Source organism: Rhynchophorus ferrugineus, unplaced genomic scaffold (assembly GCF_030347505.1).
Source record: "Rhynchophorus ferrugineus isolate W39M unplaced genomic scaffold, kcgeb_rfMv2 rfM2, whole genome shotgun sequence".
Lineage (NCBI taxonomy): Eukaryota > Metazoa > Arthropoda > Insecta > Coleoptera > Curculionidae > Rhynchophorus > Rhynchophorus ferrugineus.
Window position 1 is genome coordinate 1,081,921 of NW_027472581.1, and position 23,795 is coordinate 1,105,715.

The 23,795-nt window shown below is 32.1% G+C and overlaps 1 protein-coding gene across 1 annotated transcript in view; it reads left to right on the top strand.

Annotated features, from left to right (window-relative positions):
- Window positions 1-23,795, top strand: part of LOC143190902 (very long chain fatty acid elongase AAEL008004) — an 80,346-nt gene that overhangs the window by 22,737 nt on the left and 33,814 nt on the right. Inside the window, exon 2 of the mRNA XM_076395493.1 lies at window positions 13,470-13,538. Coding sequence (XP_076251608.1) covers window positions 13,478-13,538 — 61 coding nt within the window. The 5' untranslated portion in view covers window positions 13,470-13,477. The remainder of the gene's footprint in view (window positions 1-13,469; window positions 13,539-23,795) is intronic.

The following is a 23,795-nucleotide window of genomic DNA, read 5'->3' on the forward strand; positions in this document are numbered from 1 at the left end:
TTATTAATTTTGTTGACTATCCAATGTATTTGTTCTGTTGTTCAGTGTTTATTACGGAAGCCAAATTGATGGTCTGGAATAACATTTTTCCTTTCTATGATTATTTTGAGTCTTCTAATGTATAAGTTTAAAAAAAAATTTAGTGGTCACAGGTCACAGGCATATAGGACGATAATAGGAGGCGGCTTCTGATTTTTCCCTGGTGTAAGAGAATCATGACGATTTGAGTCAATTTCCAAGTGCTAATTTGTGTAATTTAGTCTTAATATGGTATTAAATATGAATGTTATTAATTTCATGCACTTTTCTGGGAGCTCTTTTAGGATTAATGATCTTTCAGTAATTAAGTCAAAACCAGGGGCTTTTTAGCATTGATACCTTTAACTATTGTTTATGTTACTTCCTTAACAGTAAATTTCTCACGTGGCAAATCCTTATTAATGATGTATTTGAATATGCGATGAAGAGATTTCGCTATTTCTACAAATATTTTCTAGGGCCTTAATATTTATTAACTTATTTTCTAGGAAAATAATCAGTCCCTGTCCCGTTTTTATTTATATTTCTTACACCATTACTGATACACTATTGTTTTCTTCTCTTTATTTTTCCCTACCTATCCATCATTTTCTTCAGTATCGCTCTTGTCTGAGTCTGTTCTTCTCAATTTGTTATTTTTATTTTTGTTATGATTTTATATTGATTTTTATCATTTTCAATTGTTTTTTAAACTTCTACCACTGAACATTCACTAAACATTACATCTTCAGATTGTCATTTGTTCCGATGAATATAGTCAATACTAGCTGCAGTCTACTTCTTTGATGTATTTATGGATTAACTGTTCGATCTTATTCAAAACTAGCGACCCGCCCCGGCTTCGCACGGGTGCAATGCTGATACTAAATTAAATACATACAGAAAAAATATGAACGTTCTATATAAAAACATAGCGGCCCGCTCCGACTTTGCACGGGCATAAAATATATATGCCTATGTCACTCAATGAAAACATGATTAAAATCGATCCAGTATTTTTGGTTCATTCATTACTGCCCTTGGCCTGCACGCATTAAATTTGGAGTAAAACAATTCCTCTTCCCCTATACTTACTATGAAGATTTCCTGCTATCTTTGGAATATCTAAATTCATACAATTTTTATTACATTACACATTTTTAAACGCAAATTTTAAATTTGTAATATCTCCGAAAATATTTGTTTAATTTACATGCTGTAAGTAACCATATTGATCTATATTAATTGCACACTGTATTTAAGGTACTTAATTCGATAAGGATTAATGCCGTATTGCTTAAAATAGCTTCGTAAATAAGCCATTTTCTCACGTAAAAAGTAAACAATAAAAATGGTTAATGTGGGTTATCCCTAAAAGATAAACATATACCATCGCGGACTTTTTTGTAGACCTTTTTATGGTGTACAATACTGTAGTACATTAATTTGATCTAACTCGTAGGGTTAGGCAGCGTTTTTGCTAATTGCTAAATAAGCCTAAAAAAATAGGTTAATTTACGACATCACGTTAGAAACCTCTAAAATTAGCAATGTTGCCTTAGTATATTATGCATGTATTATACATATAAACCTTCCTCTTGAATCACTCTATCTATTGAAAAAAACCGCATCAAAATCCGTTGCGTAGTTTTAAAGATTTAAGCGCACATAGGGATATAGGGACAGAAAAGTCGACTTTGTTTTATACTATGTAGTGATGTATAGATTTAAATGGAGTATTCAAACATCCTCATTTCCACAAAAAAATAGTCATTATATTAGGTGTAGTATAATATTGTTTAAAACATTTCTAACTACCAAAAAATTTGTATTCTGTGATTGTGTAATAATCTTCTGACACCAATTACTAACAAGTCTTAATTCTGTGAATTCATTAAATTCATTCTGAGAGAAAGCTGATATATAATCGAGGAAATCTCGAAAATTCACTTTATTAGTCATAGAAATGATATTTTATGAATTATGTCATGTTTTGTCAACATTATCAAACCGATACCTTGCAAAAGACTTATGATCTACAACTCAAATTAACAAAGATTGAATAAAACACGTTTTGACTAAAAACCTATATAATATTGCAATTAAAAACAATGTAACAACTTATTTTTCGTAATTAATATAAACAATTATGTATCTAAAAGTCGTATTAGTTGCTCAAAATGTGTAATTTGTAACATACTAGCGACCCGCCCCGGCTTCGCACGGGGGCAATGCTGATACTAAATTAAATACACTGCAGAAAAAATATGAACGTTGTATATAAAAACATAGCGGCCCGCTCCGACTTTGCACGGGCATAAAATATATATGCCTATGTCACTCAATGAAAACATGATTAAAATCGATCCAGTATTTTTGGTTCATTCATTAATGCCCTTGGCCTGCACGCATTAAATTTGGAGTAAAACAATTCCTCTTCCCCTATACTTACTATGAAGATTTCCTGCTATCTTTGGAATATCTACATTCATACAATTTTTATTACATTACACATTTTTAAACGCAAATTTTAAATTTGTAATATCTCCGAAAATATTTGTTTAATTTACATGCTGTAAGGAACCATATTGATCTATATTAATTGCACACTGTATTAAAGGTACTTAATTCGATAAGGATTAATGCCGTATTGCTTAAAATAGCTTCGTAAATAAGCCATTTTCTCACGTAAAAAGTAAACAATAAAAATGGTTAATGTGGGTTATCCCTAAAAGATAAACATATACCATCGCGGACTTTTTTGTAGACCTTTTTATGGTGTACAATACTGTAGTACATTAATTTGATCTAACTCGTAGGGTTAGGCAGCGTTTTTGCTAATTGCTAAATAAGCCTAAAAAATAGGTTAATTTACGACATCACGTTAGAAACCTCTAAAATTAGCAATGTTGCCTTAGTATATTATGCATGTATTATACATATAAACCTTCCTCTTGAATCACTCTATCTATTGAAAAATACCGCATCAAAATCCGTTGCGTAGTTTTAAAGATTTAAGCGCACATAGGGATATAGGGACAGAAAAGGCGACTTTGTTTTATACTATGTAGTGATTAATGCAAAATAAAAAAAATAATGATCGATTATTAAAAACGATTTTTTCGATTATGCCCAACACTGTAAAATCAAATAATTTCAAACAAACCAATGAAACGACTCGTAAAATTGATCGCAATACCATCTGCCGATTGGATAAAGAGAGTAATATCAATTCACATCGTCTTGATATTTAAAAATTGCTAGTTTTTTGAGTACTTCATCTCATGTAAACCACAGTTATTGTTTTAATTATCTCGTTTGTTATATTAAGTGGACATTGTTATTTTTAGATCCATTCAAGTGTAACAATTTATTTCGACTCGGCCCGGGGTCTAAAAATATCGGGAATCTTAAAATAAACACGAAAATTGAATAGTTGGAATGTTTATAAACCGTTGATCTGTGTATTTAGTACGTAATGGACTTACATTTCGTTAATATCAGTTCCCTGAAGTAATTGATATGAAACGCTATGAATTGTTCTTAAAAGTTATTAACAGTACCATTATAATATTCTATTGAAACGTTTGTATAATTGATATTATATAGTACATTATGCCACTGTCAGGAAAGTAAGGGTTTTTGACATCGATATTGGCGAAGTTGAAGTGACACTAAATACTCGAGTGTATAATCTATTCAAAGTTTTTTATACATACGTCATTTAGATTTTTAATGTATCGCCTGCCACAATTTGTAAATTCGTTTTAGGATCAGAAAATATTTTCTTCCTCATTTCATTCTAGTTAAAAAAAGACATAATGCTGCCTGATTAGTTCGAACATGTAAACGAATGAGCCTGTCAAAGTCGTCTGGTTGTCAGACGTATAATTCTAACCTATAAACTATTGTGGTTGTATAATTAACTGTAATTTTTAGATGTATTACAATGTTAAAATACATTATATTTGTTAACATTTTTATTGAATTATTTTATTTATATTAGAATTTTGTTGCATGTCAAAGCCAAAGTGAACTAAAACTCGTAGTTGAGGCTGGAACATTGCGACGGTTTGATGTCACAAATTTAAATGACATATGTACAAAATAATTTTGAACAGACTATATTTTATATGTTTTCAAAAATAGTCTTCAAACAACAAACCTATAGGCACTTACTTAATGGACAGTTTTGTCTGAACCATAAAATAAAGAAGCATATTTTTGTATACAAACCAAGTTGGCCAGATAGTATTAACTGATATTTTGCTGATGTTGCTTAAGTTTAAGGAAATTTAGGGTGATAGAGACCATGGGGTACGACTGGTATTCCCGTATTTTAGTTAGGTAGGGGGGTAGGGCTTAATCAGCGAATTCGCATGTTGTAAGGTAGGGATGACTAAAAGATATCGTTATTTTTGGTCGATAATTTTCGATATTTTTTCAAAAAGATTAAATATATTTCTTTAAAAAAACATTTAATTATTTTTAATAAACCTTTTAAATTCGTACTTAGTTTTAAAAGTTTTATATATTTTGGTACTATTTTATATCGATATTTTTTTCGGTGGCCAACACCTCTATTTTGAGATGCCAAGAAATAAACCTCAATCTAAGCATATTCGTGAAAATCTCCTCATTAACCATGGAAAATTGAGTAACGCCGGACTTTTGGTTTCGAATGCTTGGAGTAGTGCAAGTTGTCTCTCAGAAGCGTACTAATATCATACCTGTACTCGATAGACATAATAATAGTATTATGTATATAGTATTATAGATATAGTACCATATGGTATCTTGTTCATTTCTCTCTAGTCTATGCATTTCTAGGAAATTAAAAAAGGGATTTTAAAAATTGATTGAAACATTTTGAAATACACGAAAAAAACATTATCTAATTTGACAAGAATTAATATTTAACCCAATAATAATTTTTAAGTGGGAATATACTAATTTGTGTATTCTTTAGGATAGATATTGTAAGTAAATCATATCCCCCTTCAATCAACATTATAAAATGATCTTATTTAAAATGGTCATATGAAATTCTATTGACATTTCTCATCCACAAAAACAAACGAAACTTAATTGTTATTTTTCATATTGGAATGTCTGGTTAACGATGCTCCAAACTATTATTATCTATTACATTGTTACTAGTCGTTATCGATTAACCTACAACTGTATTTACTATTTAAATCTAGGTATATATCTAGGAAGACTTAGTCTCTGGTATAATAATGTTTATGTATTGACACCGTTTTTCTTTTAAATCCATCTACATCTATCACAGATGGGCGGACTTTCTCCTTTAAGTAGAAACTCGTGACTCAGCCGACAATGGCCTATTCTGAGTCTGGAAAAATACCCAATTTACGCTTGCTAAAGTTACAAAAGTTGAGACCTTGATATTGAACATTACGTCCCAGTTTAGTTGATCCAGTTTTTTATAAAGTGCGGTATGATATGTATTAGTACTAGTTTAGAACCCTTCTCCAGTACAGATGGTTTTCCAGAAGTGATCCTTCCTCTTTCCCAGCAAGATGATCGGCTCTTTCGTTACCTTCGATCCACATGTGGGATGGTACCCACATGTAGGTAATATTCTTGCCGCTATTGCGAGCGGCAGTGTTTAATCCTCTAATATGAGAGCAATGTGAGATGAATGAATATGAGTAGAAACTCGTGAGTCAGCCGTCAATGGCCTATTCTGAGAGAGCTCATAGAGTCAGTGATGATTATCACCGAGATCATCTGGGCTATCTTGAAAGCATATAAGAGCCTTGTATATGGCCAGCAAATCAGCAGTAAAACACTCATCAAAGAGGGGAATTTGCATGTTCTTCCTTCAATGTTGATGTATATGCAGCTCCTGTATATTCATCATTTTTAGATCGGTCAGTGTAAATTTGATGATGTTTAAGGTATCTTTCAAAGATCAGTTGTTTGAAAAGAGATCGTGCATTATAAGAGTTACGAGCATCCTTAGGAAGAAATATCATAAGAATGTGGAACACGTCACGACTTTGGATGTCATCCTTAGTATATGTACCGCCGGAGCGAATACTGTTTACTTTCCAGAACCATTTCTGCACTTGAAACAGTTCTTGCTGTGATACTTCCGGTGACTGGCATGCACGGTTAGAACATAGTTAACTTCCCCATTCCATGTTTCTATATTATGTGCAGATGTCGATGAAATACCGCGTCCGTATAGGGGACAGTTGTACCAAGAAGAATTTCAACAGTAGCTTTAAACGCAATAAATCAATTTTGAACTTTATAATTTGCAGTATATGCAACCGTACTACTTTTTCCTAGACCTAATATTTTAAAAAGCAAAAAACAAGCAGTAATTCGAAAGTGTGTCATAACTCGAGTAACCAAGTTAATGGAGGATAAATCGCAAAAGATCCATGTTCTATTATATTATGTAAAAAAAATTACCTAATGCACTTTTATATTTTACGAATGATATTTTGTTTGCTGGCTATTAATTAGTTTAACGAGGAAATATTGGTTTAATGTATGACAGGACAGGAATCTCCAAGATTTCTCCATTCAAACGCCTGTAAGACGATCTACTTTCACTTCACTTAACACACAACATCTGGTTATGATCTTATTATTTAATCCATTGTTTTTAATATGTTAATTAATTACTAATAAAATAATATTACTTACTAATTAAATAATGGCGATTCAAATAAGCCAACTAAATTGTTTTCTACAAGTAGTTTTTTAATGTAAGAACGGCCGGAGCTCAGAGAGAGATAAATATGGCTAATAGGATAAATCGATAGATTTGTTTGAAGAAATCTGTCATGTTGTATTAATGTGATAATGTATAAAAGACTGTGACTGTGACTGAGAACTTCTTTGGTCCTATAAAGGTACTTTAAACTAAACTATCTATCTAAAGATTTTAGAACTATATAATTAATGCTCAACAGGAACTAGTTGAGCTTGTCCACTTTCAGATGACATGTATCTAAGCCAAGTGAAAGGTTTTAGAGAAATGCTGTTTAAGAGCTAGTTAGTTATCAAACTATTCTATGAGGATGTCCATGGATATATTAAGGGGAACTATAACAGTTTCAGGTGCTTGTTCATAGGATTTATCTTATAGTTGGAAATATAGAGGAGAGACGGTGTTCTATGAGAGGGAAGAGATTGTTTGGTATTTTATTTGATCTTTGTTCAGATTACGTCCACGTATGTGTGAAGATTGAGATAACAATACTTCTTTTATACCCCCCAAAAACTGTTACTAACACTTTCTTAGACGACTTGCTATGCAATTTCAATATCATAATAGTAGATTCAAGTTTCATCCAATAGTCACGAAACGATAACCAAAATTTCTTTTAATCATCTTCAAAAATTATATTCGAAGGTATTGCAATTTGAAGATATTCTGTGTTGTAACTCATTTACACACAGCTTTTTGAAATCCAGTCCTTCTGTCAAAAATATTGTTTCCACTGAACAAAAAGAAACTCCTCAAAAATCCACATTTTCAGTTACAAAAATCTTATCTCATAGATAAACAATTCGCTATAAAACAAGACGATGAACTTACTGAATTGCATTCAATATATTCAGGAATTTCGCAAGACAGTGTACTAGGCCCGATTCTATATCTCTTATATCCACCGACTTCCTATAACCTACCGACTACAAAAATCACTTTGGCAACAGATACAAACGACACAGTAATCTTAGTATCTTAGAGCAGCATTAAAGAACCTCCAAACATACCTGGATATGATATAACTGTTGCTTGATATGATGTAATATTTACTCTGCATAGAAACACATGCCCACCAATGAAATATCAATAATTGCCAACTTCCCGAAAACGAGGATCCTAAATATCTATCTATGCATAGGCAACGGTCCGCCCATAACAAGCACATACTTGCTAAACGAACCCAACTTAAGACTTAAAATGTATCAAATGTATTGGCTTATCGGATGCAAATCCAAGTCAAAATCAGATAACAAGGTTTTGTTCTGAATACTTAAGCCTATTTGGTCATACGGAATCCGACTATGCGGTACTGCTAGCAAGTCTAATATCAAAATCATACAACGGTTCCAAAGCTAAGTGTTAGGTGTCATTGTTGATGATCCGTACTATAACATCTAATGAAGTGATTCAACGCGATATCCCTCTAGAGCACATAACGACAGTAATTTAAAATGTTTATGTTAAATACTTTAAAAGAGTGATACTGCACCCCGATGAACTCGCTAATTCGCTAAATGTGATAGTAAAATAACAGGTCAATTCAAAAGTTCCCGGCCTACCATAGTAAAACACATTTTTTCAAGGGTGATATAGTGATTATAGCGACCCTCCTACTTTTCGTTACCATTTTTGTAGTACGATTTGTCCTTTGCTTCAAAATAGGCCTCAGTTTCGGCGATCACCTCGTCATTCCACGAAAATTTCTTCAGAACATTCTTTTGATATCTGGGAATAGGAAAAAGTCGCTAGTGGCCAGATCTGGAGAATACGGTGGATTAGGAACAATTCGAACCCCAATTCATGGATTTTTGCGATCGTTGACACTGGCACGGTGCATTATCTTGATGAAGCAGCACTTTCTTTTTCTTGAAATGCGGCCGTTTTTCGGCGATTTCGTCTCTCACACGGTCCAATAACGCTACGTAATAGTCGCTGTTGATGGTCCTTCCTTTTTTTAAGGTAGTCAATGCAAATTATTCCATGCGCATCCCAAAATACAGACGCCATAATCTTGCCAGCCGACTATTGCGTTTTTCCACGCTTTGGAGCGGATTCATCATGTGCAGATGCTCTGATGACTGTCGATTGGACTTCGGAGTGAAATGATGGAACCATGTTTCATTCATTGTCACATATCGACGCAAAAACTCGGGTTTATTACGCTTGGTCATCTTCAAACACTGCTCCGAATCATCAACTCGTCGTTGTTTTTGGTCAAAAGTGAGTTCGCGCGGCGCTCACTTTGCACAGACCTTTCTCATACCCAAATATTCGTGAATGATATGATGTACGTGTTTAGTTGATATCTTTAGAGTGTCTGCTATTTCATTCAATTTCAATTTACGTTAATTCAAAAGCATTTTGTGGATTTTTTAACAGTTATAACCTCACAAAAAAATGTAAATATACAAAAATTATATAAAACGTATCCAAATAATGTCCTTTTTTAATGTTACATACAAAGACACTAATATTTTATTCTGATCAATAACGTCTAGATGTAAATAAGACAGTTGTCACCCTTACATAATGTATAACGACCATACAAACAAAATATTACAAAAATATGCCGAAAATGATTTTATGATTACAAGTGTTTCACGTGTTTCGCCATCACATCAAGTGATTATCTGATATTTTCGCGCAGTCATTGTTTTTAACTTTTACTTTCGCTAGATTACTTCACGCGAATTGTTATATGTTACACCATAGTACCATTTCGGTCCCACCACACTGGATATAAGTATTGACAATATATGTTACTTGTTATGATTCTTCCATACTTGAAAATTTCGAGTTTAGTGTCATTTTTATTTCTCCCCCTTGTTCTGTTTTCTTTCTCAGTATCAATACAATGTTATAATTTTTGTTTATCCATTAGTGGTTCAATAATTTGCCGTGTAGTCGATAAGTTTTTCTTATAGTAATTACCAAGTGTACCGGAAAGTCATTACCGCTTTTTTTAACAGATGCCGCTAGGCTTAAATATGCCATGTTATGGTTTAACACATATGTGATTTTATTCTACTGATATCAAGCTTCAAAGCTATACGTGTTACATTTTGCGAAAGTAACACCGTCATAGATTCATACCTCTTTGAGAGTATCGAGTTTCCTGTCTGAAAACATGCCTTTGCGGCACGCTTTACTTTTATTATTTAATCAAAAGAAAAAAGCTGCTGAAAGTCATCGTTTGTCGGTAGAAACTGACGGTGAGCATGCTCTATAGTGATTTTACAGCACTATAACACGCCATCACAAAAAACAAAATCGGTGAAGTTAGAAAATGGCTTGATGAATGGTTTTGTTCAAAGGACAAACAGTTTTTTTGGAATGGCATCCATGCATTACATGAAAGATGGGCAAGATGTATAGAATCAAGTGGCCAATACTTTGAATAAATAAATTTTCTTCAAAATTATGTAGTTTTTTCTTCAGTACACCTGGTATTATTTACGTGACGTATACAAGGGTATAGACAAAGTTATATGAACAGCATGTATATTTGGTTATACATAATACACCTTACTGCATGTTGGTAACATTGCTCTGCTTTATATTAGAATCCAATGTTAAACGGTAGAGTCGCAGCACTGCGAAAGAAGTGATGAAATTATCATAAAACCTGAACACTGGATGATTGGAAGAACCCAGACGGCCCGGTTTTTATATACAGAACCCCAAAACCAGCCTATAGTCCAAACTACCTGATTCTACATTGGGTGTTATAAATAAAATTAATTGTAGAAAAGCAATGTTTCTCTCCAAATAATTTCTATCCATTCTTACGCACTTCTCTATTCATCTAAAAAAATAATCCAAAATCTAAAGCATATATATATATATATATATATATATATATATATATATACTAAAAGGTGATGTCTTTTACAGGGACAAAATGATATAAACAACTGACACACAAAATTTTATTTCTAATAAGTTGTTTTCAAACATTTTGCTTGTACAACAGACGGTTGTATGTCAGCACTAATCATCAAAAGTCTTAATTGATTATTTCGATTCATTTTATGATGGTTCTCTTTCCACCCCTTAACTCGGCATTGTTCCAAACTTTGAAATAACATGCACAAAAACAATCGATGATCTACCGTATGATTTAGAATGACGTCAAATCAGCATATTTTAAGTAACGTAGAATGTCTATATGAATCTACATTTTTACTATTAATTGATCTGGTTATATATATATATATATATATATATATATATATATATATATATATAACCCAAGTACCGAGCTTCTACATTTTTACTATTAATTCTTAGTACCTAGTCCTATATGAATCGTTCAAAATTATTTTGTGACCGATTCAAAAACGATAAAAACAATTCTGCACCCAATTTTCAATCAGCAAGCACTGTGTTTTTCATTTTTAGAAGTAATAAAGAGATGTATGGCTATAATAGACACTCTATAACGTAAACACTCAATATGAAAACATTGCTTTAATGGAAACACAAAATTCGGCAGTTATTATTCTTCTATTAAAATAAATATCGCTGTTGAAGTATTAGTCCAGTTTGTTATGTATTTTTATATGTTTGTTAAATATATGTATATTTATTAATGGTTTTTTTTTCACAAAACGTTTATTTAAATCACGTTCATTAATGTAAACATTTCTATGATGAAAACCTGGTTTCAGTGAGTTCAAATTTTCAGTTTCTTTTTCTATTTTTATGTAATAAAAAGTTTTCTTTTCATAATTGTACTTTTTAATTATAAACACCAAAACAAGCTCTTCACTTTTACCAAAACAAAACATTTAAATATTTTATTGCATTTTGGCCTTTGTCATTAAGAAAATTATAATTATTTCGGCTTAACATTTAAATATTGTCAGTCATGTACAATCACTTTCCGTAAAGCTATATACTTCCTAAGTATTATGTGCTGTGGCTAAAACAAAGTCACTTACTGCAATAGTTTCACCTTCAATGGTTTAATGTATTTCCGACAAAGCTTTAACATTTGTTGGTTTAAACCATCTTTAAAACTACATTTTCGATTTTTTTTAATATTACAAAGTATTTTTTATAACCACTATTATCTACATGACATGTAGAACATCACTTCATTAAGTGATTTCCTATGTAAAATATCTTATTCTAAATAGTACTCTGAAATCCATATATGTTCATCAATCAGACCGAAATCGTTAAAGGTTTTAGTCTACACACTTCACTATCTTGTCGCTCATTTAGCTGATTATCAAACATTTGAGATGCAGCAACACTCTTTCGAAGTATTTGCACACAAACACATTTTATTACACTCCTTATGGATTCTAAAGGGATATCGCGCTGTATCATTTTACGGTTAATACTAATTTAGGGTAAGTGATGTGTCTCGATGAATGGAGGTAAAAGGAAATGAAACAGTGGTGTTTACATTATGTGACCGTTATTTATTGGCTATATAAAAAAAATGTGAAAAATACAATTAGATAAAACGGATAGCAGCGGTGTTACCTGGAGACGAGGCTTGGGTAGTCGATGGTGGCACGTCTAAACCAAACCATGGTTGAGCACAGAATGAATGGAAATACTCTTCAATAACATCCCAGATAAACGTCGCGGGGTTGCCAGCTATTCGTTATCGGGTTCTAGTTGGCGTTGTTATTCCACGATGTAAAATTCGACATGCCTCGAGGTCGCTACACTAACAATGGCAAGTAAACTGATTTTGGAGCCGTTGAATGATGGCTACATTAAACTTAATAATGGTACCCTATAATTCAATTCCATATGAGCAAATACGGCTAAATATTAGCAATATATTAGCAATATCTTAATATCTAAGGATAACTTGGGTTTGTGAGAATAGTTTAAGTTCGAGTGGTATTCGTTTTGCATGTTTTTCCAAGTTAGACGTCGGTTTAAATGCTTATCAAGACTAATATTTAGCATGCTCCGAGGGAGTTAATAATTAATGATATTCACTGGATATACACATTGCACACATGGGCTGAAAAGTCCCAGGTCTAACACATAGATGCGCTAGTTTCATTACATTCACCGCTTTTTCAGTTAGTACTAACTTTCGGAAGGAAGCTGTTAAAATTTAATGATATTCTACTGATATGTTTGTGAGTTCTTGTGCTAAGTGCAGCACTACTTTTGTTATTTTTCCTAACAATATATCAAAAACAATTTCGTGTTTTAATTTTACACTGCTTCTTGATGGAAAATAATACCGTTCAAGCGAAACAATGGCTTGAAAAGTGTTATAAAGACTCCACTCCATCAAAAACAACAATAAAACTGTTGGTTAAAAAAACAGTAGACGTCCAAATGAGTTGGTAACACCCGAAAACGTAAAAAGAATCCACAAAATCCTTTTGAATGATCAATTGAAGTTGCGTGAGTTGGCTATCATCGCTAAGATATCAAAAGAATTTGTTGGTTTTATATTGCATCAGCATTTTTCTATGAGAAAGCTGTGCTCATCAGTTCATGTGTTATGTTCTTCTACGCACGGTAGAAGTTACTTAATTTTAGTTTTAATACATGCTCATCTGTCAATAATCGGAGAGAACTAAATCGGATGAATAAACCGTTTATAGAATGATACGATTTTTTTAAATATAAATACATAATGACTAGTATTTTCAACAAAAATAGTATATATTATTTATATAGTGACATACTAATATATTGTTTTTTATTTCAGGAAACAAAATGGCACAACTAGTCACAAATGTTATTGATCAATATCATTACCTACTAAATAATCAAAGTGGTAAGTAAATTTTACACGACTATGCTTAATTATAAAGCAAATATGATAAGAAATTACACGGTTTTATTTCTGTTAATTTTTCATAATATGAATCATATGAAACATACATTTTGATAAGATTAAAGAAGAAGATAGTACTTATCCTAATTGTTTTCGTTGTTCTGTATAGCAAAAATAAATAAATTGTTTGTATTATGACGTAATGACGAAAAGTTACAGACGATACTGTAAATTTGAGATAATGTTACAGTTAAAAATAGGTAAACAGTCAGATTCTCATAAAATTATTTTTTATTTTTTTGAATTTATATAACAGGTCAATTGAAAAGTCTCCGACCTGACACATAAATGGTGCTACTAGAATTAAATCCATATGTTTTTTAGTTAGCCCTAACCCTCAAAAGATGCATATAAATTTGACAGCTGTCGTATTATTATTTAGTTTGTGAACTATAGCATTTTGAGTGAAGCAACTTTTGTTATTGTGAAAAAAAATGGATAAAAAGGAATTTCGCGTGTTGATAAAATATTGCTTTTTGAAGGGCAAAATACAGTTGAAGCAAAAACTTGGCTTGATGCCGAGTTTCCGGACACTGCCCCAGGAAAATCAACCATCAAGGATTGGTATGTTAAGTTTAGACGTGGTGAAATGAGCACCGATGACGGTGAACGCAGTGAACGCCCAAAAGAGGTTGTTACCGACGAAAACATTAAAAAAATTCACAAAATGATTTTGAATGGCCGTAAATTGAAATTGAATGAAATAGCAGACACTCTAAAGATATCAACTGAACGTGTACATTATATTATTCACGAATATTTGGGTATGTGAAATCTCTGTGCAAAGTGGGTGCCGCGCGAGCTCACTTTTGACCAAAAACAACGACGAGTTGATGATTCGGAGCAGTGTTTGCAGATAATCAAGCGTAATAAACCCGAGTTTTTGCGTCTATATGTGACAATTGATGAAATATGGCTCCATCATTTCACTCCGAAGTCCAATCGACGGTCATCCAAGTGGACTGTACACGATGAACCCGCTCCAAAGCGTGGGAAAACGCAACAGTCGGCTGGCAAGGTTATGGCGTCTGTATTTTGGGATGCGCATGGAGTAATTTTCATTGACCACCTTAAAAAAGGAAGGACCATCGAAATCGGCGAAAACGGCCGTATTTAAAGAAAAAGAAAAAGAAAAAAAAGTGCTGCTTCACCAAGACAATGCACCGTGTCACAAGTCAGTGAAAACGATGGCAAAAATAGGCATCATCTACCATATTCTCCAGGCATGGCCCCCTGCGACTATTTCCTGTTCTCGTTTTCATACCTGAATTTTTCAAAATGTAAATAGACAATGTATCAATAGGGACCTAAACCAAATAAAACTTCCTATTACATCAGCCTCGATGTAATTAATTGTTCCTACAGTGTATCCACAATATTTATTATGTTGATATTACTTCTTGTAGAACATCTCCATAACAATTCCGTAGATCTACATAGGTTTCAGTATTTGTTTGTGCATCAGCACCTTATTATACAAATAACCAATAAATTTTTATACATTTTAATACATACATTTTAATTCGAATTCTTTTATTTATTTTTGATGGACTCTTTCTACTCTTTCTAACGATGTTTTAATCCTAACGAATTTGGCATTGTTACTGTATGGATCATAACAGTATTCATATTTAGTGGTATATGAATTGGTAAATTTTATTCTCCATGCCTGGTTCCACTTATTTATATCATTACTTGGATGTATCAGTTGTCTGATTGCTTCTTCGCTATTGTCTCCAATAGCATAATAACCATAATAACATTTTGTATTTATGGCATGTTACACTTGCAATACCTGTGTCTTTTTTTCTTTCATTAACTAAATTTTTTCTTGTGCAACTTTAAAGATCCTGGATGAGAAGTAAGAGTTTAGAAGTTAAGTGTATTGCCTATCTATACCCCTTGTCTATCTATGTCTTATCTATATTCTTTATTGTTTTGATTTTCTGATATCAAGCATAAATTTAATAACTCATCTGATAATAAACTGTCATCTAACTTAAATATTATCAATATTTTGTTTTTTAAATAGGATAATCGTGGTCAAAGTTATTAAGTGTCTACAGAACTTAATACTTTGTAACTTTGTAACTCCGAAAATAAATCCGAAAAATAATATCATCTTGAAGACGATTTCTTAAAGGTCCGAACTAATTTTTTCATATTTCTCGAACTCAGTATTCCCTCTCATTGTCAATTTCAAATCCGAAAGAAGAAAATTAATGTCCGTCTATTTTATAACAACCAAAAGAAACCGACCGTGTCTAGTCCGGTGAAAATATCCTAATAAGACAACGATTTCACGTCGCTGCGTCCACGGAAAGTGAATTGTTATTTACGCTCGGAGCAGACGTTTCAATTTCCTTTCTTATGTAGAACTGAGCAGTAAGAATTAACGAACGTATTATGAACAATAGCCTTGTTTGTTGCTCCACATTTTTTTGGATTGGATGATCTTGGATTGTTTGGTTTTCCTTGCTATTAATTACCTGAACTTGTCAGATATGGACCCTTTGGATAAAACTGGATCAGTCTCTATCCAGTTTACTTTTTGTTCTTGACAGATTTTGTTCCACGTGAATTCATGAATATATTGGTAAAATCACGTATAAAAATATAAGCAGATTGACCAGCTTGATGTTTCATCTTAGATTGAATTATGAATCAATAATAAACCCTATTTGAACTTAAGACATCAATCGCTACATGAGCAATGATGAAGACGATGATCTCGAAATAAAATGGATACAGGTGGTCTTCGTAGTTTCGCCATAAAACATAAAATAATGTTATTAAATGGCAGTAACTTGTTAGGAACACAATTACTGTGCAGCGCGTAGAAAATTAGAAAATTTAAGCGAACAAAACTACATGAACTTGTATGAAATGTATAAGTAACAACTGTGGATTGAACAAACAAACAAAGCTTCTTTTACCTTTCACACATGGTGTAGTAAAGCTTCATTGATTAATTGTTGTCTCCTAAACACCCACATTGCAAGGGTTGTTATTTATATTTTAAGCTTTACCCATACAAAGTGTTAGGCTCCATCTGATGTTACCACTTGAAAGTTAGATTTTTATAACCATGACGCTATTCAGAACGGTTTGTCATTTGTTCTTGGCAGTGAGTGAAAATTTAATAAATTTTTACGACTTTCGATACGGATCATCAAGGCATCGATAAACTTACATCGAACTTTAGCAAGGAGCCAATATAAAATTAATTTTCAAGAAAAGAAGACGGGTTGACTTTGGATTGGAAGTCGTTGCGTAGTAACTCGAAGCATTTCTTGGTGTAATTGAGCGAAGTTCGAGCAAAAGTATTGCAGTTGGAGCTGTAAGGTAATAAAAAATGGATTGAAGGTCTCATAAACTATTCCAAATAAAAAACATTCGAACTTTGAAAAACACCCCTAGTTCGTAGGTGCCCATCGTCGAAGAAGTGTTACCAAAGTGTTACGTGTAAATTTATCAACATGTAGAATACTTGGAGAACCAATTGAGTCATTTTCTTTAAATTAATATTTTTCATTATGTTGAAAATATAAATAGGAACCATCGTAACAGAAATCACAACTCGTACAAGCAAATTCAATAACAACCCGTAAAAAATATTGATACAAATTCATTACCATTCTTAAAAATAACACCTATTATGCAAATACTAATAAAAGGTTTCCCAGTACTTTCTAATGGCCATAAAAATCACGGATAAATATTCCCATTTTTTTTATTATCGTTAAATAATAAATTACGAAACCGATAATTTCTCGAAACGGAAAAAATCGCCCGAAATCAAGAAGGAGGCGAAATAAGACGAGAACAGATGTGTTATTTGGCGAGGTTACGATTTACCGTGGCGACGCCACTGACAGAACGGACGCAGAATCGACGTTACGTAACGTCGTCGTACAAACGGTTCCGCCAAGAAGAAAGTTGGACTTTATTCTGCCGGAGATTATTTAAGCACGACCGAAGCAGACGATGGTGTCTTGCAAAAGAAGGTGAAATTCTTCAATGTCTTATATTAAAGGAGACCTTGGTGGTTTAATATTCGTCATGGGTTGAAAGTGATTGTATAATATGGGGGATTGATGATGTCTTGTCGAGACGAAATCAATGTCTCTATTCACGAAGTACCAGGAATTGGTCATTCAACGATATCTCTTAGAGAAACTATCAAAATTATTTTCGCAGAACAAATTGTCTCCTATAATGACTCACGGTTTAAAATACTACACCATAGAATATAGAGACTTATAACCCATATACAGTAACATATATAGAGTGATAACTTAATACATGTAATTTCAGAATTGTTTTGCGTGGTCTTAGCAGAGAAGGCAATGAGAACGCCATTTCGCTGCATTTTATTGGTTATTTCCAATTGCCATTACGACCTGTAAAGAAATTATTTTACTAAAAAGGCATTCCATTGATTGATGATTTCAAACGTATCAAGTGACTAACCTCTTAGGTCACATTCTACTGACTAATTAAATTTGAAAGAAAACTCAAATGTAATTTTTCAAAAGAAAATATAATTTTATAATACATAAATACAGATATTACAAAGTATTAAAATGCTAAAATATAAGTGCAACATATCTCCTGGCAAATCAAAATTGTTTGTAACAGATCAATTGAAAAGTACCCGGCCTGACACATAGATGGCGCTACTATAATTAAATCCATATCCATGTTTTTTAGTTAGCACTAACTCTCAAAAGATGCGTGTATAAATTTGACAGCTGTCGGATTATTAGTTTGTGAATTATAGCATTTTGAGTGAAGCAACTTTTGTTATTGTGAAAAAAATTGATAAAAAGGAATTTCGAGTGTTGATAAAATATTACTTTTTGAAGGGAAAGGTACAGTTGAAGCAAAAACTTGGCTTGATGCCGAGTTTCCGGACACTGCCCCAGGAAAATCAATCATCAAGGATTGGTATGTTAAGTTTAGACGTTGTGAAATGAGCACCGATGACGGTGAGCGCAGTGAACGCCCAAAAGAGGTTGTTACCGACGAAAACATTTTAAAAATTCACAAAATGATTTTGAATGACCGTAAATTGAAATTGAATGAAATAGCAGCAGTCTAAAGATATCAACTGAACGTGTACATCATATCATTCACGAATATTTGGGTATGAGAAAGCTCTGTGGCGTCACCCTTGAAGGGAATTATGTTGAATAAAAAAACTAATTATACCAAAAAATATGTTTTACTATGGTAGACCGGGGACTTTTTAATTGACCTGTTAGCACCTTTTCCCTTTTTCATATTTATTTAGTGCTATCAATTCAAATAAGATGTATTAAAGTTTCTGTTTTTTTGTTCCCTCATACTGAAAGCAGAGCGGCATAGCTGAAAGTCTGTGTCTATTAATATTTTACTTTACTTTATTTGTGGATTATTAAAACGATTAAATTATATGATGAAAACAGCAACAAAAAGTAAATGTAGGACATATATATCAAAATTACTGATGTGCTCTTATTATGGTAAAATCGATGAGTTAACTAGAGACGGCTTAAAGATCTATGAACAGTATAATAAATTAATCATGAGATACTATCTTGTCTATAAAATGAGTCTCAACTTGTTGGTCCACGAATTGTATTATTTTATTTTGTATTAAATAGTCTTAAACCAAAATAGTAGTAATAAGTATCTTAATCAATATTCTTCAGAACATATCAAAACATTTCTTGCTTTTATGTCCTTCACGACCTGCATGTCATTTCTTTACCATACCATATATCAATTTGATTTGATTAAATATGCAGTGATATGGAAGAAAATATAATGCGCTATAGCCATGTTGTTCAGCCATCTGATCTATAGTATTTCTTTTTTCAGGTATATGTATAAAAAATTAAATTACAAAAAACTGAATTAAACATTTCATGTATATTCACCAAGTAATTTGAAATAGTTCACTCTATAAAATGGCATCTTCAGAACTTTTTTTTAAAAGCCATTCCCCAATTACAGCCTTTTGACTTAGGAGTGGGATCTTTTCCACCAGCATGCCGTGGTATAGCGCTTTGTCAAAATAATAATAACTGATGGTTTCTCCAAGTCCTTTAACAGCTGATTTTCAAACCCGAGCAAAATATGTTATATTTCTCCATGGTGATCGCTGTTAGAATATTAAAACTAACAAATCTAATCTTATGTTATTCTAATTTTTATCTTTTCCATCAAATTTTGTTGTTTTTACACTCTTATTAGCGTATTGCCAAAAGCGAAAATGAGAAGGAAATATACGATTTTATTTTAAAACGAATTGACACACTGCAATGACAATACATTCGGCATCATAATGACGTGAGTTCACTGTTATTTTGGATAGACTATAGAAGACGATTTTCCATATATAAGGTCATAACCAATAATATATAAATAATATATATCATAATAATATATGTCACATATTCTCAGTCATAATTTTCAGTTTTTCAAGATCCCAATTTACTATTAATTAAGTAATTCAACTGATGAATGAACAACTTCTGCTTATTCCAATGTTAATTGCGTTCCATACGTCATTAAGATGTTTAAGGTATTGCCTGCCGCAATTTGTAAATTCATTTCAGAATCAAACAATATTTTTCTTTTCATTTTATTCTTGTTAAAAAGGGACGAAGACTGTCGAAGAGGTCCGACGTCAGACGTTTTCAAAATTCTAGAAAGCTATAGTGATAACTCTAGTAGTAGTGTAGTTTTTAGATGTACTATAATGTTAAAATAAATTATATTTGATAACAATTTTGTTCAATTATTTTATTTAGATTAGAATGTAAATGTTGTATAACAAAGCCCAACTGAACTAAAACTCATAGTTGATGCGTCAACATTGCGACGTTTTGACGTTACAAATTTAGATGACGTATGTACAAAATATCTTTGAATAGATTATAGACCTAAAATCATCAGGTCTGAAATCTAAAGAACAAACCCTCCTGTATATACAATATATAGGAACTATTAAGAACCCTTAAGTTTAGCATTGTTTTCTTTTAAAATATTTTTCCGAACTGGAATATATAACAACAATGTAACAACAACAATACAGCGTTTGTTTAACTTGTAAAATGCATACACTCGCATAAATTTCATTTATTCAATTCAAATGAGATTTAACATATTAGTACTATTGATGGCAACAATGAAACATAGTTAAGCAGTTTCTTTTTACATTTTTGTATAAGCCGTTATATCAACACGTTTTAAGGAAATGTATGATGTATAATCGTTTAAAAATCGCGATTCATTTCGAATAAATTATCATAAATAGCAAAAATACTCAAATGTACAAGGAGCGTTCTGAAAGACGCACGACTTTTTGAAAATGAGAATCTTTTACACATCCAATATATCAGCCATTGTTATTATTATTCGCCTAATCTAGAACCATGTGATTGTAGAAAAGGTTTGCTCATCAGAAAATTTCTATAGATTAGAAGAGATCTAAACATTCGCTGAGCACTATTTTAATTAAATTAAAGGAATTTTATCAAAATTATCAAATATGTAGGTACTATTTACTTTGAAACGCACCTCGTATATTTAATGAGGGTTTATTTTTGCTAATATTTGTTCAAATACGTTAAAACATGTGATGATAATTTATATTTTTGTAATGTAATAGTAATAAGCACGTAACTGTACAAATACATAAACTGTTGAAGAATGTTGGTAATATTTAATATTGTGGTATATCCAAATCATTGCCAATCAGAGCGCATCTTTTCATTTCTTTTACGGCAACACTTTTACCGAGTACAATTGTTAGTTAAGCTATATGCACATATACTAGTGTATCGTGGCATTGTATTTTACCTAGTTTCTCTGAAATAATGACAATAATGTTAATTTTTGCATATAATGTAAGCATATTTAATAAGTAATGCATATTTTATCCATTTTTTCAGTATCTTTTATGTTTCCAGTATCTTCTAAAATTAAAAAATGTAACAAAATTTAAAATGATAAAAATTGGTTGAATTGAAATATTTTTAGTTTAGTTTTACACTTCTTCAGCCTTTTTTGAGAGGATTATATCCACCAGAGCAAATCAAGTTCTGACACTGGCGTGTACTTAAACAGGAATCATCGATGATCATACGCTGCATTTTTCCCTATTTCAAAATAAAAATCCAAGATATAATCATCATTTTTAAAGGATATGCAGGTAAACGACTGAGACTATTTTTAATTGACTTCAAGAAAGGAAGAGGTTCTATGTTCGGCTGTATATATTTTTTATTGTATGTTCGCCGATTTTTCCTAAATTATGGACCGGCCTTCAAAATTCTTTATTTATTCGAAAGAGTGTACTCCCGAGGAAGTCCCATTGGAGCCAAGTCAGGATCTCTTAGGGAGAAGGGGGAAAATTAAGACAAAACCCCAAATTCTAAAGGCACGTACAATGTTTTCACATATTTTTTATCTAAAATAATCACATATTGGTGCACAATGTTATTGGTGAACTGATGTGACGAAGAATCGGAACTAGATCAGTGTAAAAGTCAGTCAGTTCGGTTTTTAAACAATAACTATATAATATGAAATGTCGTAGGCAACTGTTTCTATGGTGTAATGGTTAGGACGTTGAGATCACACGCGAAGGTCGATTATTCAATTCTCAACAGGGCAGCAGCTTTTTTGTTCTAGTTTGATTGGAACATTTGTCAAATCACCTAGACTGGGCAGCGAACCTCGGGCCCTGAATCGTTCCTTATTTTCAATCATTGTTTCTTTATTCCCATGTTTCTTCATTCGGGCTGTACTTTTACTTGGGCTATCCATTGTAATACTTAATAAAATAGCTACGTAATTTACTGAGTAAATATCTAATACTAAAAAAAATATATTTTTAACAAAAAATTTAACCGACTTTAACCAAAAAGTAAATAATAATCAAACTTTCTGAAGTAGGTTCATCGGTCGGTCGGAAAATATTATGTCAATATTCGTCAATATCAATCTCGACTACAAGTTATTTACGTATTTTGGGGAAAATCGCCAATTTCAGGCCAAACTATACTGGACTACTAGAACATGGACAAAACACAATGTTTTAATGAACCTCCAACGTAGATTTCTTAACATCAATCATCAAAAGATGCAGTTAATTGTCCTAACACGAAGCCTATATCTAACCAGTCCGAAAATTATCCCTATTCATACCATAAAACAAAGCAAATTATCTCATTTCGCTTTATTGGCCTTAAGTTTTACTTCCTACCCACCTGTTACTTGGCGATTTAATATCCGGCCAATAGAGAAACGTTTTCTCGGCATTTACCCTATTTAATTGGTAGGCTTGTTGCGATTAAATCACATTCGCTAGTTTTATTCATTAAAACGACGTGACAGGTACGGTCAAGTTAATAATGTGAAATCGAAGAAATAGGCTTTAGATGTCTGAACGTATAATATTAAATACAGGCTGTGAGTTAATTTTCAATGATTTAGTATAATAGAACTTTATACTTAAGAGTTACAGGACTTAGAGAATAGTTACAGAATATAGTCGTGAACCTTCGAGTGGCATTAGGTGTCATTTATAGGTAGATTATTCGAACAAACTTAACGATATTTACGAAATTGTTGTTCTGTGTCCTGTTTTTTTTGCATTTTTAGTTAACCTTGGAGATTTATTATGGCTAATAAGAAGATTAGATGTAGAGAATGGATACTGACACTATCGTAGACAATATTGTACATGTTTGAAGTATGCAAAGTACATATAGTCATTTCAAAATAGCAGTGACACGGGAGATCTGTCAAAACGTCGCAATGTTGCCGCATCAACTCTGGGTTTTAGTTCATTTTGGCTCTGACATATGACAACATTTTAATATAAATAAAATAATTGAACAAATATTTTATTAAATATAATTTATTTTAACATCAAATGCATTTATTATCGACGAATTTAAAACTACAATTAATTTTACAGCCGCAATAATTTATAGGTTAGAGTTGTGTTATTATATACACATTGAGCTTTTTTCCGCACTACTATCGGTAGGGTTCTAGGCGCGTTTTTGAATATAGTGGTATCCCCCGAAGGCCTAATCCACATAATTAACAAATGTATATCTGAGTAATGTATTTTACTTTCATTAGAGAGCATATTTATGTTTTACGCTTAGTTCTTGTTTCTTTCGATGTAATGTA